The 18,405-nt window shown below is 36.1% G+C and overlaps 1 protein-coding gene across 2 annotated transcripts in view; it reads right to left on the reverse strand.

Annotated features, from left to right (window-relative positions):
* Positions 1-10,827: 10,827 nt before the first annotated feature.
* RALYL (RALY RNA binding protein like) overlaps positions 10,828-18,405 on the reverse strand; it is a 693,040-nt gene continuing 685,462 nt past the window's right edge. For both annotated transcript variants that reach the window (XM_087864778.1, XM_045806051.2), the window contains exon 9: positions 10,828-11,806. In XM_087864778.1, the coding sequence (XP_087720904.1) occupies positions 11,789-11,806 (18 nt within the window). In that variant the 3' untranslated portion in view covers positions 10,828-11,788. The remainder of the gene's footprint in view (positions 11,807-18,405) is intronic.

Below are 18,405 nucleotides of genomic sequence, written 5' to 3' on the forward strand. Positions count from 1 at the left end.
ATAATAAATCTCGAAATTAACACAATTTTGTGTCAGAAACATTTTTCACAACTATAACATTGAGATTATTGATAGATTTTTGATAAGCCATGTTTTATTCATTGGGTCTGCGTTTCTATGAGTGGTTAGAATCAAGTGTGAAAGGCAACCTTCATCAGCACCTTAAGTGAAGTCGCATATACAGTTTGTGTTTAAACTAGAAATAAAGGGAGAGAATGAGAATGAGAGTAAGAGAGTTGAAACAGCATCCTTGGACCTGCTACAAATCAATAAGTACTCACACAAGCCCAACCAGGAAATGACTGTTCATCCTTGGGAGCCAAGCTGTGTGCCGTTTTCCCTCTTGGTGATTCATCTGTGGCTTGCATGGGTTCCTCATCCCTTAGAGTGAAGGAGTGCTCTGCCAGTGCAACCATAGGGGGAAAAGTATCACCAGGGATTTTACTCATTAGTTTATGTTTCAGTCAATTCCTTAAATTGTAAATTCTTAAAAACAGAGCTTTTGTCTTACTAGACTTTGTGTCTGCAGGATGCACTCAGGAGATGTGCATTGAATGAATGAGTGAATGAATAAACAATTATAAACAGTGCTCACCTTAAATCCTAATAAAATGGAGTGTATAGAAATGGATATGTAGCAGACATAGTTTTATTAAATATAAGTGGGGGGAATCTAAGCATTGGCAGCTCCTAGAACAGAGAGAGGTTTTCTAACCAAAATAATACGCAAGTCATAATGGATATTACATAAATAGTTTTAAATATTTGTTCAATTGTATTGTGAGAAAGAGAGACTAAAGTGTGCTTGTTTTTGCTATCAACACTGTGCCTACATGGAAGGAAATGGGAAAAGAGAAATTGGATGTGTATGTTGATTTCAGATTACTTTGGACCTTAAATGCTGGATTGAGTATTTAGGTAATGGCAAGTCATTCAGGTTTTAAAACGTAATTTTTTTTTTTTTTAAGCAGGGAAAATGATGCGATCATATCTGTGCATCAGAGAGCTTTAGATGGCAAGAATCTGTATTCTGTTTAATGGAGAAGGTTGCAGATTAATAAATGGAAAATGTACTGAAATGATAAAAGGCCTTTTTTTTTTTAATGCCAGACTGAGTAACTTGCACTGCATTACCAGTTAGTAGAGCAAGGTAAAAGAGAAAGTAATAAAGGTCAGTAAAAATGTATTTGGTTTCTGGGAGTTTCTGATAATAGTTTTGACACTTTTTAAAAGATAAAGCTTTTTGTATTAACCACAATGAGCTAATCTCATTTGAATTGCTTTGAATCCTACAGTTGTCAAGAAGGAATTTAATGCATTAGTAAAAATATAATTCAGAAAAGCTAAAAAGAAAGGCAATCTTCTACATAGACTTAGGATAAATTGTAAGACAGTGACAATGGCTACATATTTTTTACTATTTGTCTATAAAGAATAGATGCTTTCAGCTTTAGAGCCTAACAAACAAAAATCATTAAAAAGTTAATAATACTTTCTCCCAAATATAAGGCTAAAACTAGAATTTTTAAGATATCTAAAAATAACATAAACAGAACACAATTCATAAAGAGAAGTTATGACTCCAGAGAGGATTTTTACTTCAAAGATTCTTTCACTAGAACAGAAAACTGACAGCAAAGCTAATCTTAGAGAGATGCTCTTTTTGTTTGTTTGTTTGGAGGCGATCAGAGAGAAGTGAAGTTGAGAGGGATGAGTGGCTTTAAATGGGACTTCTTTCTAAACTTTTAAAATTAGTCTGGCTCAAATAGTAGTAATGCTATATGGCAAGGGATCAGAAAACTGTGAAATCCGTGGAGGGCTTTCTTCCAAAGGCTTTCAGCCTCAACCTGAAAAGGAGCTATGTATTGGATTTGGGGGCATGGGAAAGACTTGTAGGCAGGATCATATTTAGAAGGCATATTGTGGGCAGATTTCAGGTTATTTGGCATTTTATTTGTGACCAAAATAGTCAAGGCAAGTGTATCTTTCGTAGGACTTGTCTTACCTATGGACCCTCTAGGAGGCATATAACTTGGCTATATACCTGGGACAGCCTAATAATTTTGGACATTTTCTAGTAGGTGATCATTACAGATTTCTTTGACACAAATGTGTTCATGTGTGTATGTGTGTGCGTGTTGATGTGAAGGTGAACGCAAGAAGTATGGATAAGGATATCTGGAGGTTTGGACCCTCTTTTAAATATTGCTTGCACAAAACAGAAGATCTGTATTTGTAGAATTCCCCCTCTCCTTTGTTACTGGTATTACAAGAGGCAGATCGTGGCAATCCTTGCAACTGCCTGCAGTTCTCTTTCCAAGAGAAGTCATGGTAAATAAAATTTTTGTCCTTCTTCCATTTCCAGTAAATCAATTTAGCACACTTTATGGATTTTTGCTTTATTGTCTTGACCTTATCTTCCACCCCTTAATTCAGCCCTGATCCCCAATGAATAAGATCTTTTTCTACTTAAGATTAGCTCTGAGTGTTGAATGGTTTCCAAGGGGAAATTAGGAAGTAGGAATTGAGGACTGAGATTTGAAGAGAAAATGCATTTTCCAAGAAAGAATGTGAACTGATGGGTAAGTGGTACTTTGCTATCTATACTAATTGGGCAACATTGTTTGCTATGTCCCTAATCCCTAGGAGGGCTTTATTTCAAAAGTTTAGGAATACTTGTAACAATTTATAATAAGGTGTTAAAGTCTGCTGATTGTTCTTTCTGATAGGTACCTTACCCCAATTGCATTGATGTAATAAAATGACCATCTGTGGGTTTAATGTAAAGGTTTTTGGTTCAGGGAAACCAACATGTACCGTTAATACATGCAGTAGGGATACCACAGGCACCACTTTCTATTTCAATCACCTAATTTCTCTGCCTTCTCCATTTCTGCCAGTAACGTTTCAAGAGATTAACCCCTTCACTCTCTTTGTTCCCAGATCCTTGAAGGTTTTGTTCATTCCTTCAGTTTTCCATGATGTCTCTGTAGATGACTTTCAAAACAACACCTTCAGTCCTGGTCACTTTCATGATATTTAATCCACATGCTAGGAAATTTCACACTGGATGTGTTGATATTTTCTAAAAGCTAGCATGTCTAAAATAAAAAAAAAAAAACATTGTCTATCTCTTAATCCCTTCTTGATTCATCCATTTTTGTAAACAATAATACCATCTTCCAGTTACCAGGACTTGAATGATATATTTAAAGTGCTAAAAAGTGTAAAGATGGAAGAAAAATCATATATAATCCCACATTTTTTTCAATGCATTTTGTTTTTTTATAAAGGTGAGGTAACCCTGTGTATATAATTTTTATCCTTTTTAATTCTAAATTGTCTATGCTATCATTAGAAATTCTACATAATTTTAATTTAATGATTATACAATTTGTGAATGCTCTTGAGACATACTTAGATATATTGTCGAATTAATTCCCCAAACATTTGCCAGTTAGTACTCCCACTAGAATTCTATGGGAGTGATTATATATAAGAATTTAACCCCCACTGCTTCCTAGCCCCTTCAAATATTATTATTTTAATATTTGCTATTTTTGTCATTGTTAAACAGAATCTCAATGTTACTTTAACTTGCATTCTTATATTTATTAGCTAGTCATTGCAGTATTATAGTTGTATTATGGATTGGTCAGAGGAGTTAACACAAACACATTGCTATAAAGTCCCAGTCTGGCCAAGGTTGCAGAATTTATCGGAAAAGAGATGGCTACAGAGAGCTGAAGCAGATGTGGTGTATCTCCTTGCGACTTCTCATTAATCCTCATTTCCTGTGTGGCTGATGATTGTAGGGTTTTTCCAAAGGTGAGAAAGAATCAGAATTATCATTTCATCAGTTTCTGTTATACTCAGGATTACATCACCACTACTAAAGAATCATACCAACAGCTTTCCTGTAAGGTTATCTTGACAAATATCAAGCTCTCCTGGTTCCTGAGCCAACACATCATTAGCAAGGCCATATCCTCTTCCAGAAGGAGTCAGTGCTCAGGTGAACCGAAACAAGGTCCCTGCTACCAGGTAGCTGAAGTTCAAGAAAAGACTGATTGTCAGATTTTGTGAGTTGCCTATTTATGCCATTTGCCCAGATATCTACTGATGTGCTTAAAGTTTATTATCATTTTGATCTTTATCTAAATTAAGAATTTGAATTTTAATGTTCAAAACTTCTTATAGTTCATTTGATATTATTAACTTATAGATGTTCAATATTTTTTTGTAATAAAATCTTTTCCCATGTGAGTTCTTTCTGCTTTTATGCATAGAAAGTTCCATCCAGAGAAGAGATAGTGTTAGTGAAGATCTTAAACAGAGAGTTTTAAAAATCTGATTAAAAATATTGACTCTATATACATTTGTCTGTTGAAAGGCATCTCGACTCCTTCCATGGTTTGGCTACTGTGGACATTGCTTTTGTGAACATTGGCGTGCATGTGGCCCTTCTTTTCACATCTGTGGGGTAAATACTCAGTAGTGCAATTGCTGGGTCATAGGCTAGCTCTCAATGGAATATTACAGAAGGGGAGACGAACCACGAGAGACTATGGACTCCAGGAAAGAAATTGAGGGTTTCAGAGGGGAGGGGGGTGGGGGATGAGTTAGCCCAGTGATGGGTATTAAGGAGGGCAAGTATTGCATGGAGCACTGGGTGTTATACACAAACAATGAATTATGGAACACTACATCAAAAACTAATGATGTACTGTATGGTGACTAACATAACATAATAAAATTTAAAAAAATAAAAATATTGACTCTAAGAGTAAATCTTTATTGTAATGAGTAATGTAAGGAGTGGTGTGTGTGTGTGTGTGTGTGTGTGTGTGTGTTAGTTTGTTTGTTTATTTATTTATTTAAGGTAGTCTCCATGCCAAGTGTGGAGCCCAATGCAGGGCTTGAACTTACAACCCTGAGGTCAAGATCAAGACCTGAGCTGAAATCAAGAGTCAGATATTGAACCAATGGAGCCATCCAGGCACCCCAAATTTTAGATATTTTTAAAAGTGCCTAAATAATTGCCCCAGATACATTTATTAAGTATTGTACCATTTTCATTGGTATAATAAACACGATAAATATTAAGTTCTTATATATAAGCAGGGTGATCTATTCAAAAACTTACCTGCCATTTTTTCTTTCTTTTGTTCTCTTTTTCTTTGATTTCTTAACACTCTGGTTTAATTATTATGCAATGGCAAATTTTCCTTTCTTCATTGCTTTCCTTCAAAATTCTTTTATTAATTATTACTGTATTTCTTTTTTATTTTATTTGTTATTGGTCCAGATGGAATTTAGAATAAACAAGAGTTCCATCAGAATACAAGTTCCATGATACTATCATTACTTTCCTCCTATGTGCAAGGCATGAGCTGGATGCTGGATGATGAAAAGCTAGAATAACATGCTGGTCTTCTCAAGACCTGTCATTTAGTCTGGAAGACAGGCAGTACAACAATAAACAGGTACACAAAATTACAAATCAGGAAGTTCAGTGAAACATGCAACCAAGGTGTTTTGATAAAGAATAATAAGGTCAGGGCAAAGGATGGGGAGACCTGCCTCAGAATGGCATTTACCCTTAAGCTGGAAACTGGTGAGTGGGTGCGTGCTGCCCTTACAAAGAGATGGAGGAAGAGCATTCTAGACATGGGATTAGCAAAGGCAAAGCCCTAACAAAAAAGCCCTACAAAAAAGCTCAGTGCGTTGAAGAAACAGATAGAAGAGGTAGTGAGGTCAGCAGAACTAGACATCAGGGCCTCATCGGCGATAACAAGGGCTTTGGATTTACTCTAATGGCATTGAGATGGATTAAGTTTTTAAACAAAGATGTAACAATTTACATTAACATTTTTAAAAGATGACATTTAATTGCAGCTGCAGGTAGAAAAGAAGGAGATAAATTAAGAGGTGGTTTCTGGAATATTGGAGATGGATTTGAGAAAAGTAGAGGATTGCAGGGTATATTTGGAGTTAGAAACACAAAATGCAACAAAATGTGGTAGACTGCAGATGGGAGGTGAGAGAGAAGAAATCTAAGATGACTCCTAGGTTTCTTGGTTAAGTAAATGAGTAGACAGACATGCCACTTACAGAGATGGTACTCTAGAAATAGGATCCACTTTAGGTGGAAAAACAGTTAAATTTTGACTCATGAGACATCCAAGTGAAATGTCCAATGAGAAGTTGGCTGTACAAAAAGAGAGGTCAGGACTGTAAGAATACTCTTAGGACTCATTACCATATAAAATGGCATTAAAAGCCAAAGGAGTGGATGAGATCTTTGAGGCTTAGGGAAAAATGTATATTGAATTAATGTATAAAGAATTGGTTTATTTATAACTTCAAACTTACCATCTAGGAGCATCTTATATCTATTCATATATTCATGCCTTTTATTCTATGAATAAAATTTTGTGGTGTGTGCTATGTAGCTTTGTACATTTCTTATCGATTTTATTCCCAAGTATTTTAACATTATAAAATGGAAGTTTTTCATTATATTTCCACAGTTATTATTATTATTTGTAAATTACGAAGTTGTGTAAGTTTTTACTTTTATTGGATATTTAAATTTCTTTAAACTCATAATTAAGCCTGATAGGGTTTCTTCCTACTTTCTTGAGCCATGGAGGTTGCTAATCACATTCTATCCAAACAAAAAAATGTTCTCATCCTTTCTAATGGTCACACTGTTCATTACTGTTTCTTCTTTGTTGTCTTAGCTCTCTCTTCTAGAATGAATTAGAAATATTAATTTAAGTAAACATTATTCTTATTTTAAATGCAAGTCCAATTGTAATATGTTTTCAGTATGAAGTAGAATGTTGTTTTAAGATGCATATTGTATGTATGTGTTTGCATGTGTGCACATGCACAAGTGTGTACGTGTGTGTAGGTAAATTTTTGTCATAAGCCCTACTTGGTCATGGGGAATATTTTATATTTTGTTGAAATTTTTTTGCTAGTATTTTGATTTCTTCCAGATTTTTACATCTATATTAATAAGTTATTTTTTTGGTCAGGTTTTTGTATGAGAGTCACGGTAGTTTCATAAAATGTAAGGAAAAGGACTTTGGCATGCAGTGTTCTTTTTAACTTTCAATATTTTTTAAAACTTTTTTATTCTTGCCATCTTTATTCAGCATTTCCTATTGTTGTTAGCTAGACTAAGGGCCTTGAGAAAAGAAAATGTGTCTATGTTCACCACTGCATGCCCATTGTCAAGTACACATATGGAATATGGTAAGGGCTCAACAGACATTTGATGAGTGAATGAGCAGGTTTCTCTCAGTCTAGCCTCAGCTCAAACTCACATGGCTGTTTCTCAACCTAGAATGCAGGGATTTTTGGATTCTCTTCTTTATGGTCTATTCAGGGCTTAACAACCCAAATGATTCTTTTAATCTTTGAGTTAGATCCTATCATTCCTGTGCTCACAATCTTCTGCTGTTTTCCCATCTAATGCAGCATAAAACCTGTGAACTCTGAATCACCTCTAAGTCTCTATGATCTGAAATCTTGGCTTTTCTCTGGCCTCATTTGTTTTTCTTATCCTTGCTTATTTCAATCCAGCTACACTCCCTCCTTGTTGTTCCTGAACACACCAAGTACATTCCCACCTCAGGGAATTTACTTGATGTCTCCCCAGCTCAGGACACTTTCTCCAAATGGCTCACCCCCTTACCTACTCCACATCTTTGCCTAAATGCAAAGGTAAAAAACTAGAACACACCCCGTTTCTTTTAATTCTCCAAACATTTATGGAGAAATAACCTGTATGCACAAGGTAACATATATGCAGGATATAAAGGTAGAGAAGGTAGTCTTTATTCTTACAGATGCAACCAGATAAATGTGGGGACTATTTTGCATGCTCAGGCACCCCAAATCCTTGCAAAAATCATAATTAGATTCCTAGAGTGACTCTAAATATCTCAAGGGCTGAAAGGAAGCCTTTTCAATAACAAATAGGAAATTCACTTATAAATTCCTCCTCTGCAAAAATGCCTTTGAACATTAAAGTAGCGCGTCTTTCTTTCTCTAAATCATATTCTTTTCTGGGAATCTGCACATCTCTAGGAAAGGTAGATCACAAACTTGCAAACTTCTGATGGACCCAAAGGTCCAAATCTCCACCTCTTTATATGCTACTTATACTACTCACATCTCTATATAATCTATGTGTACATCTATATCTACCCATGTATAAACATTGAGATATAAAGCAATACTTCTATTATGAAATATTAGAAGCCTACAAAACAACATAGAAATAATATAATGAGCACCAGTGTAACTTAGACTTTTATCAAACCTTAACATTTGATACCTGTTTGATTCAAAATATTTGATTCAAATAGATTTCCTAATAGATTAAGTATTACAGATGTTATTTGATACCCCCATTCTATTCACCCTTCTTTTTCTCACCACAGGTAATCCTGAATTTGTTGTTTTTCATTATTGCAAGTTTATTTTTTTAACTTTTACAACTACTAAATCCTGAATATAAATCACAGCTATGGTTTCCTTCACCTTCAGATTCATATGAAAACAAAACAAAACAAAAATAGAATTAAAATCCTATTTCATTTAAAATTCTCGATGTCTGGGGCGCCTGGGTAGCGCAGTCGTTAAGCTTCTGCCTTCGGCTCAGGGCGTGATCCCGGCGTTCTGGGATCGAGTCCCACATCGGGCTCCTCCGCTGGGAGCCTGCTTCTTCCTCTCCCACTCCCCTGCTGTGTTCCCTCTCTCACTGGCTGTCTCTCTGTCACATAAATAAATAAAATCTTTAAAAAAAAAAATTCTCGATGTCTACCTTTTCTTGAAAATCAGGACACCTGGCCAATCTTTTGGATTGGTCGCGTTTCTGGATCAGGCAGCCAGTTGGAACTGGGAGGTGGCCTGTCAGCGCGGTTGTAGTTAATGTCTACTAAGTGGCTTCATGCCTGTTTCTTTCATTTATATTTATCAGGCCTCTATAGGTGTTTGAATTTGTAATTTCTGTCCTCTGCACTTTAACCCATTTCAAATAGTTTCCTTCTTATTTATCTTCTGCTTCATTTCTATGTCAATTTATTTTGTCGTGTGTTTCTGCTTTGAATTTTTTGTTTAAAAGATGGAAGCAAAATGTGTACTTTCCCTTTCACATTGTCACCAGTGACTAGTTGACCTAGCTTCACAAGCAGTGGGTCTGTTTTCCCACATTTTTCTTGAGTTGAATGCAGTGAGTAATAACTCTTTTCTTTCCCTTAGCATTTCTTTTTTAATGGAACTGGTGTCATTTGGAGTTAGAAGTCTGCACTCCCTTTGTCATCTCTTAAAAGTTCCCTTTTAAATTATTACACTAAATCCTCAGGGATTATAATCCCATATAATCTATACTTTGTTGATCTGGTATATATTTTATTCCATCTTTGTCATCAAAAGAAATTCTTAAGCCAGGAATGGGTAATGAATTAAGGGAAAAATACATGATTTCATACTGCCAGGCCTGTGTGGAGAAAATTAAATCCAATAACAAAGAATTATACATTTTAATTATTCATTTTACTTTGAGAATAGTTAATGAACATCTGGGAAAGTATGATACTCTTAATTTATGATAATGTCTGTTATAAATGCTACACTCTATTGAATATTAAGGACCTTGAAGGCTGGGAAAAATATCCACATGTGCATTTTCCTCATACACTGTACCTGCAACATTTCCTTTCTGGAGCATCAGACTATCCCAGGCAAATGTATTATTTGGCAACAAACCAAGAAATCACTCTGCTGATTTTTTTCCCTTGTAGAACCGTAGGCAGCTTCTTTTCAGCTTCACTATTCAGTCGCAGCAGTCGCAAATTTTCCAATACTCATCATGGCCATGAAAAATAGTATACCACATTGTGATTTTCACATTTCTTCGAAAGGCAAGTACATTCCTGATCCAGCCCCTAGGTCCTTGCGTGTGAATTTTTAATTTTTGCTTTCATGATTTAATTTTAGGTGACCTTTATTGGGTGGAATTGTATAATTTTTCATTAGCTTTTATTTGAAACACATAAAGAAAGAGGATGAATTACCATAAAGAATTTAAAATAGGAAAATAAGAAAACATACCAAGGTGATTTTATTTATTTTATTCTTAAGATTTTATTTTTTTATTTGAGAGAGAAAGAGAGACAGTATGAGAAGGGAGAAGGGGAACAGGGGGAGGGAGAAGTAGGTTCCCGCTGAGCAGGGAGCCTGATGTGGGGCTCCATCCCAGGACCCTGGGATCATGACCTGAGCCGAAGGCAGATGATTAGCCAACTGAGCCACCCAGGCACCCCCCCCCAAGGTGATTTTAGATTGTCTTTAGTTTCTTTGAAAAAAGGAGGCCTTAATTCCACTAAGTGTTCTTGGTGACGTTACACGTCGTCTCTCTGCTCTTAATGAGGAGCTTGTAGCCATTAGCAGCAGACTTGTCTCACATAGCAAAAATGCCTCTGTTGAGGTAGTTTTGCTTTCTGTCCTAGAATATTTTCTCAAAATTCTACATTTGAATGAAAAAAATACGCCTTTTAGAAGGTAAACCAGAATGTGACTTCTGTCAAGAATTGAGGGCCATCTTCCTTTGTGTTACATAGCAAATTAATGTGTTCCAGAATACAGGTCACTCCATGAGAAGTGTGGGCATATAAAACATATAATATACATTTTAGTAAAGTTATGCTACTTTCATTATCACACCAATTTTATGGCATTACAGGGACAGAAAGAGTCAAACTGAATATTAAAACGAAGTGCACCCCCAAAAGAAAGATACACACCAACTTTGTTTTAAAAGAAACAGTATTTATTAAGAAATTATATGCTGAGCTCTCCTACAGTCTGTGAAGATGGCTTCTTCCATTTCCACAGCACAAGACAACAGCAAAGAGCGTTTGGAAAATACTTGCAATGCTTGGGAATGGAGCGTTCCTAGTAATAGGAGATGAAATGAAGTGATATACGCACTGTTGAAACTTTTGGAAACAAAGACAAGACAATCTTTTCTTTGCCAATATACTTTTCACCTGTATTGGCACTAAAACCTGTCCACGGGATCTCCTACCCAGACTGAAGTATTGGGTAATAACTGGACCATTTCAGTTGAGTAGAGAATGCTCAATTTAATTACAGGTCAAAGCAACAGAGTCCTTTAGCTATGGAATCACATCTGAAATATTTGCATTCTTTATTAATAAAAATGGTGCTTATGGAGGGCAGAAATATAACATTTTCAAGTATTTTATCATTATGATCTGAAGTACTTTAAACTATAAATTAAGGATAAATTATAAAAACTAGCTTACGATGTATCTTTTCTTACATGACATTGTTGGAAATAAGCTTTAAAGATAGAATTGCAGTATCACCTGACTTTATATATGATCAACAGTAAAACATGCTAATCATAAAAATAGCTTTTACAAATATACATTTGTATACAGTGTCTCCCTTACCATTCATAAATGTCCTTCACATTTTAAGACTTGAAAAAACACAACATAATTAGCAAAGGGGAAAACACATTTACAATCTAAACCATAAAAACCTGACAATTATATAGCTTAGAACATAGAAGAAATGGAATTTCTAAAATTGAACAATACTGTCCATTTTATTTATTTGGGTATTTTTTTAATAAATTGAACCAAAGATGCTGCTATCCAGTAAGAAACCTCCTTTCACATTTCTGGGGGTTGTCACAGTTTCTCTTTTCTGCTTTTGTGGCATCATTCATTACTTCATATCACTTTATCTGTAGAAACTGAGAAAAGAAAAAAAAGTATTTTAAAATATTGAGATTTAGGTTTCATTGTTGATAGAATGCATATATGTAAGTTGGATTTAAGTTAGATTTTCAGGCTGAATCAGGAGATGATTAAAGAAGGACTTGATCTTTAGGAAAAATACTTTTGAGAACTCTAGGCTTTTAGATCCTTTGTTGTAGGCAATGCTAAAATTATTTACACTTACAGTATGCTATAATTTTTAAAAATCCAGTTCATTTATTGCCTGAGATCAGCAATTATCTTGCAACCGGAGCTCTTGACCAAGTCAGAGGGGAAACACTTGAAGTTCTAGTCTAGGAAAAGAGATTTGGATTGCTTTTGACTTTTTGTGGCTCCTCAGAAGAGTGACCGTGGAATACTTTCCCCCTCTAACAGGCTTCGAACAGTGCAGTCGTAAGCCTTATACACATGGGATGGAGAAAAAGCAATACAGACCTTTAATCTGAGTTACATAACCTTGGTTGTAAAAGAAGAAAGCTACATGTGGGGTGCCTGGGTGCCTCAGTTGGGTAAGCGGCTGTTTTTGGCTCAGGTCATGGTCTCAGGGTCCAGGGATTGAGCCCCATATTGGGCTTCCTGCTCAGTGGGGAGTCTGCCTCTCTTCCCCCTCCCCCTCCCATGTGCATGCATGTGCTTTCTCTTTCTCAAATAAATAATTAAAATCTTAAAAAAAAAAAGCTAGATGCAAGAAGGGCAGTGAAAGACTCATGGTGCAACCATGAGGCAGAGACACCATACAAGAGCCAAAATTCAATTGGTGGAAGCATCGAATTGAGAAAGTGAATATGAATATGAATATGAGGGTAAAATAACACAAGATTCCAGTAGTGGGAATAGGCATGGAAAAGACATGTATTTATCTTAGAATCCTATCAAGCAAAAAGTTTATATTAGATAGAAAATATAATTACACCTATTATCTCATCAACTTCAAGGTTTTTCAGTTAGATGGAAAATCTGTGTATATGTCTTAAGAATCAAAGACAGGCAAATCGAGGTATCCATTTGGCTGGGAACTGCTGTTGAGAAAAACATCATGCATCAGTTACCCATCTCGGAGCAAATACCCTCTACCACCGGTTATCAAATCCCAGGAAAGGTCTCCAAATGTTTTTGTCCATTGTACTTTGGTATTAAAGTTATCAGGGAAAACAAAGCGCAGTCAGCATTGGATGCACACAGTGCTTTACAGCTCCAGGAGTGTGCCTTGCTCCCTCACAGCTCGTGCGTCCCCGAGGTGGCAGAGGCAGGGCAACTGGCCTATGCAGAGCCCTCTCTTGCTGGGTAGTAGGACCCTGAACTCTCCCCCATGGAGGCTGAAATACTGAAAGTTGTGTCCAACAATCATTACCATACACATTTAAGCAGAACAAAGAGACACTCCTCCCATCTGAACCGGGAAAAATATTTCCATATAGGTGATAAAACAGACAGGCTTTGTGGGCTCTTTGTTTCTTGGTAAGGAAGTATTCCAGGCCCAAGACCTGTTCCCATGACTAAGCGGATGTTGAAAGACTGCGTGCACAGGCTGCTTTTCTCAACAGTTGCTGACTCCTGTGAATAGCTGGATGATTGGGTAACATGACCATTAGAGTTTTGACGCCCATGATAGAGAGACTATGAAAAAGACTGAGTCTGGCAGTTGGGGTGGTCAGCATAGCTCTGGAAGTCTGCAGCTCCAGATCTCACCTGGCCAAGAGCCCTGGCTGAAAGGTATCAGTGATCTAGGATGGTACTTTTTCTTCCTTCATGGCTATGCATTTGTCACACTCAAAAACATATACATCTGAGTAATTTCAGTTAACTGAGATGTCTTCTTCCTTAGTGAGTACATATCTTAATTCTAGGAAGACATAGAATTAAATGTAAACTATTTGCAGAACTAGAAATCACAGTACTAATATTTTTGTGTTAAGAAAAAGTATTTGAACATTTGTTACTATAAATAGCTGTGTTACATAAGAGAATTTAGCCCATTAGTGTGACAGTCCTCGGATTTCAGTTTAGAAAATCCCATTAAAAAGTAGATTGAGACACAGGATTTCAGTTTTATGATTTGAAATCTTATGACCAAATCTTATGTTTGTGCATGATACTGGAAAGTCTAAGAAAACCTTAGGCCATGTTGATACATTGAATTCATTAAATTTTAAGAATTATTTCATTCTTAGAGAGATTTTGTTAAACTAGACAAGTGAATTACTTAAAAACACAATATAAAAATATATTAAATTTACAAATGTTCACAATGTTCGAATGCTATTTAATTAAGCAATCTGGGACAGCCATTTTTCAGAGGACTCGCAGTACTTTGTAAACCCTGCTATACTTAATCTTAATAATAAATGCCTAATAATTTTTATTTTAAAACTTTCATAAATCAAACAACTAAAAATAAAATATATACCCTAAATAGTCTATTTTCCAGACAAAAGCATTTAAAACTTATATCCTTAGGAAAAAAACTTTAAGGCCTAAGTACATTTTGATACTGTGATATCCTCTCTCTCTCACTCTCACTTTTGCTTCTCTCCCACTCCCTCTTTCCTTTGCTCGTTCCCTCTTCTTCCTCACTCAGTCTATACTATATGCTTACTGGTCACACATACATGTATTTCTAAAAATGAAAATGTTATTCAAATGTGTTCTTCATGCAGTTGCAAGAAGAGTTCATGTACACAGAGTCAGCCTTTAAAGCACAAAGTCCAAAGCAGGCGTGCCCTGTGTTGTGTGGTATAAAGGAAGCTTTATACATTCCCTGTATGCACGTACCCAAAATGATCCATTACCAATGTGAAAATGAAAGTCCTAACAAATACAATTAAATTTAACCTATAGAATGATGCTGACATGTGACCATAAGGCATAGTGGGTTTGGGTTTGGATTGGAAACAGTTGTGTGCAGGGAGGAACTAAAGCTCACTCTTTATATGATTGCCGTCGCCTTCTTTCCTGCGAGGCCTTCATTGATCTCTCTTATTACAGATGGAACATGCTTAAACCGCTGCAGCAGCTGTGTATGTAAAATTTACTAATTATTGTGTTTCTTCAGGTTAAGTCATGGCAGATGACATTAATTTAGTATATTCTTACACCATCGTGCTTGCCTCAAAAGAGGTAATGAATGGTTGTTTAGCAGCTATACATTTTAAGAAGAGAAAAACAGCCTGCAGATTTTTTGTGCATATTCCATTACCCCTGGTATGATTTCTCTTTACCCCTTCCTTTGCTCCTTGATTGTAAATGATTACATAAAAATAATTATCCTGGGAAGAAGAAAAGGAGGTTTGAAAATAATATATTGAAGTCTGACTTCCTTGCCATAAAGCTTCAAAGCATTTGCCCGTCCCTAGTACGAAACAAAAGCTTCATTAACTTTGCTTTGTGAGGTAGGTGTTATTAACCATACGGATACAAGTAATGAATATAATTCTCCTTATCTAAAAACAATGGCAAAATATATTCACTATGCTTTCCATAGATCTTCTAGTCTGAGAAAAGGATTGCTTTTGCTTCTAAAGGCATGGAAGAAAGGGGACAACTATGACATTCTTGTTGCCTTTTTCTCAAGAATGACAGTCATTTAAGGAGCTGATTGGTTTACTATAATGTGAAACTAATTGTGCTTTCCTTCTCTTGAATAGTGGGTAATTTATCTAGTGGCTATATAGAAGCCTGGATGCTTTTAAAACAAATTATCCTGATGATGAATGCTTTTCCAGCTCTCAATCTCTCCCATTTCGGAAAAATAACAAAAAACCACTCAGATGGGCCTGGATTGTACTGAACCAAGCAATTTACTTCTACTTGACAAAGATAATAAGGATAGTATTAATCCAAGAGAAAGCACATTTAATTTTAAACCTCATGAATTAATATATATATATTTATTGATGTAAGATTGGTATATAACATTATATTAGTTTCAGGTGTACAACATAATAATTCAGTCTTTGCATATACTACAAGGTGATGACAATTAATCTAGTTACCATCGTCACCATACAATTGATCTCCTTCAGCCTTTTTGCCCCCAAGCCCCCTTTCCCCCTCTATAACCACCAACCTATTCTCTGTATCTATGAGTTTCATTTTATTTCTTTTTTTTTTAGATTCCAAATATAAGTGAGATCACATGCATGGTATTTGTCTTTCTCTGTCTTATTTCACTTAGCATAATACCTTCCGGGTCCACTCATGTTGTTGCAAATGACAAGATTTCCTTCTTTTTTTATGGCTGAATAGTATTGTGTATATATATATATATATATATATATATATATATATATATACCATAACTGCTTTATCCATTCATCCATCCACGGATACTTAAGTTGCTTCCATTCTCAGCTATTGTAAACAATGCTACAATGAACACAGGGGTGTGTATATCTTTTTGAATCAGTGTTTTCATTTTCTTCAGATAAATACCTGGAAGTGGCATAGCTGGATCACATGGTAATTCTATTTTTAATTTTTTGAGGAAACTCCATTTTGTTTTCCACGATGGCTGCACCAGTTTATGTTCCTACCAGCAGTACACGAAGGTTCCCTTTCTCCACATCCTCTCCAACACTTGTTTTTTTCCTTTCAGATAACAGCTATTTTAATAGGCGTGAGGTGATAATCTCATTGTGGTTCTGATTTGCCTTTCCCTGATGATTAGTGATGTTGAACATCTTTTTATAGGTACAGCAATATGTGGAATAAATACACTTTATTAACAGCTCTACAAAAAAATCATATTTTTAAAGTAGTCTTCTGACTTTTTAAAATATTTTATGTATTTACATGAGAGAGAGAGTGAGTGAGCAACAGAGAGCGAGCACAAGTGAGGGAGGAGCAGACTCTCCGCTGAGCAGGGAGTCCGACGCAGGGCTCCATCCTGGGACTCCAGGATCATGACCTGGGCCGAAGGCAGATGCTTAACTGACTGAGCCACCCAAGTGCCCTAATCTTCTGACTTTTTAATATCAGAAATGCTTCTGTTATTTTTTTTCTAATTGAGACTTATAACTAAAAAGTAATTAGAGAAATATAGATGACCCACATTTTCAGATAACATCTATAAAAGCAAAAAAACATGTGGAAAATATAGACTGTATAACATTTTGCAGAAAAGCAGAGTCTTGCAAGCAGGAATTATCTGTATTTGTTGCCATCACTGATCATGTTTATTGAGTAACTGTTCAGCCATTCACTTTTTACAGACAATGTGAATACATTTGGCTTTTGCAAACCCTTTACTACAAAAAGATACAATTCAATTCAAATTTCTAAATAACACAAACAGGTTCCTGGCTGCTACTGTTGATTATAAGTTAAACTTGCCTTCTATTAATAAGGTCTTGGGACCAAAATTGCATTATACTTTCAGGCTAAAAGAGTCATATCACAAGAACCATAAATGGCATGAAAACTGAGATGGCTACTAACTCACTGAGATGGCTACAAGTGAAGGCAACTGCTCCGTTATGTAGTTCTTAGAGGCTTAATAGTCTCTGTTCCTGAGATGACAGCTATTTAGGATGTAGGGGCTGTGCGGATACAGGAAATACAGGCAAAGACAAACATGTAGTAGCCCATCAGAAACCTGGAAATAAGATAATCAAGCTGCCTTCTGAGATTTTAACTCTAAAATCAAGACTTAAATGATCAGGGTAGAGAATATGCAGTGTCACTTAAGAGAGGCAGAAAGTTTCTAGGTCTTTGAGTCTTGACTACAACATAACTGAAACTTATTAAATCTGCCAAAGAAAAGTGTTGATCTAAAAGAGACTTGTTTGGCACTGCAAGTACAGAAAAACAGGAGAGTCTTAGGGGTCACGATCTTGGGGGTTGTGGGACTGAGCCCTGCGTAGGGTTCCATGCTCAGTGTTGAGTCTGCTTGTCTCTCTCCCTCCCCCTCTGTCCCTTCCCTTTCTCTCTTTCAAGATGAATAAATAAAATCTTAAAAAAAAATAGGACAGTCTAGGAGGGTAACTCAGTTGTGCCCATTCAGGATAAGGTGTTCTCCACAGGAGAAGGCATCCAAATCCTGAAAGTGAATCCAGCCTGTGATGACAGATGTGGACACATCAGGCAATCTCAGAACATTTGATCAACTTTCCATAGGCAAAACTTCTGATTATAATTCTTACCAGTTTGTCTTTTGGAAGAGAATGCTCAAGCCAGAGGGCACAAGACTGGATGGACTCCCTTTAAGGGGTAGGTCCCACTATAAATTCATAACAGATCTTCTGATATACCAGATATTACTTTGCATTTGTCTGAGGTACTGTTCTACTCCCAGCATGCTGATAAATAAGTTTTGTGAGCCTATGAGGCTATGAATCCTTGGGGATCTGCCCTTCTGGCTGTCTCTCGTGGCTTCTCAGTACTTGCCGAGTACATTTCAAGGTCTTTCGTAGAGGCAATATTTATAAAGCTACATCTCAAGAAATACAGAACTTCATTGAATATGAGCAATAAGCAATCAGAAATTATCTAACCCTCTCCTGTTATAATAGGTGAAGATACTAAGGCCCAGACAGTTTGAAAGGCACACCAAGGTAGTTGGTAGAAGCCCTAACTA

This window comes from Ursus americanus, chromosome 9 (assembly GCF_024610735.1).
Source record: "Ursus americanus isolate L20-20 chromosome 9, mUrsAme1.1.p, whole genome shotgun sequence".
Lineage (NCBI taxonomy): Eukaryota > Metazoa > Chordata > Mammalia > Carnivora > Ursidae > Ursus > Ursus americanus.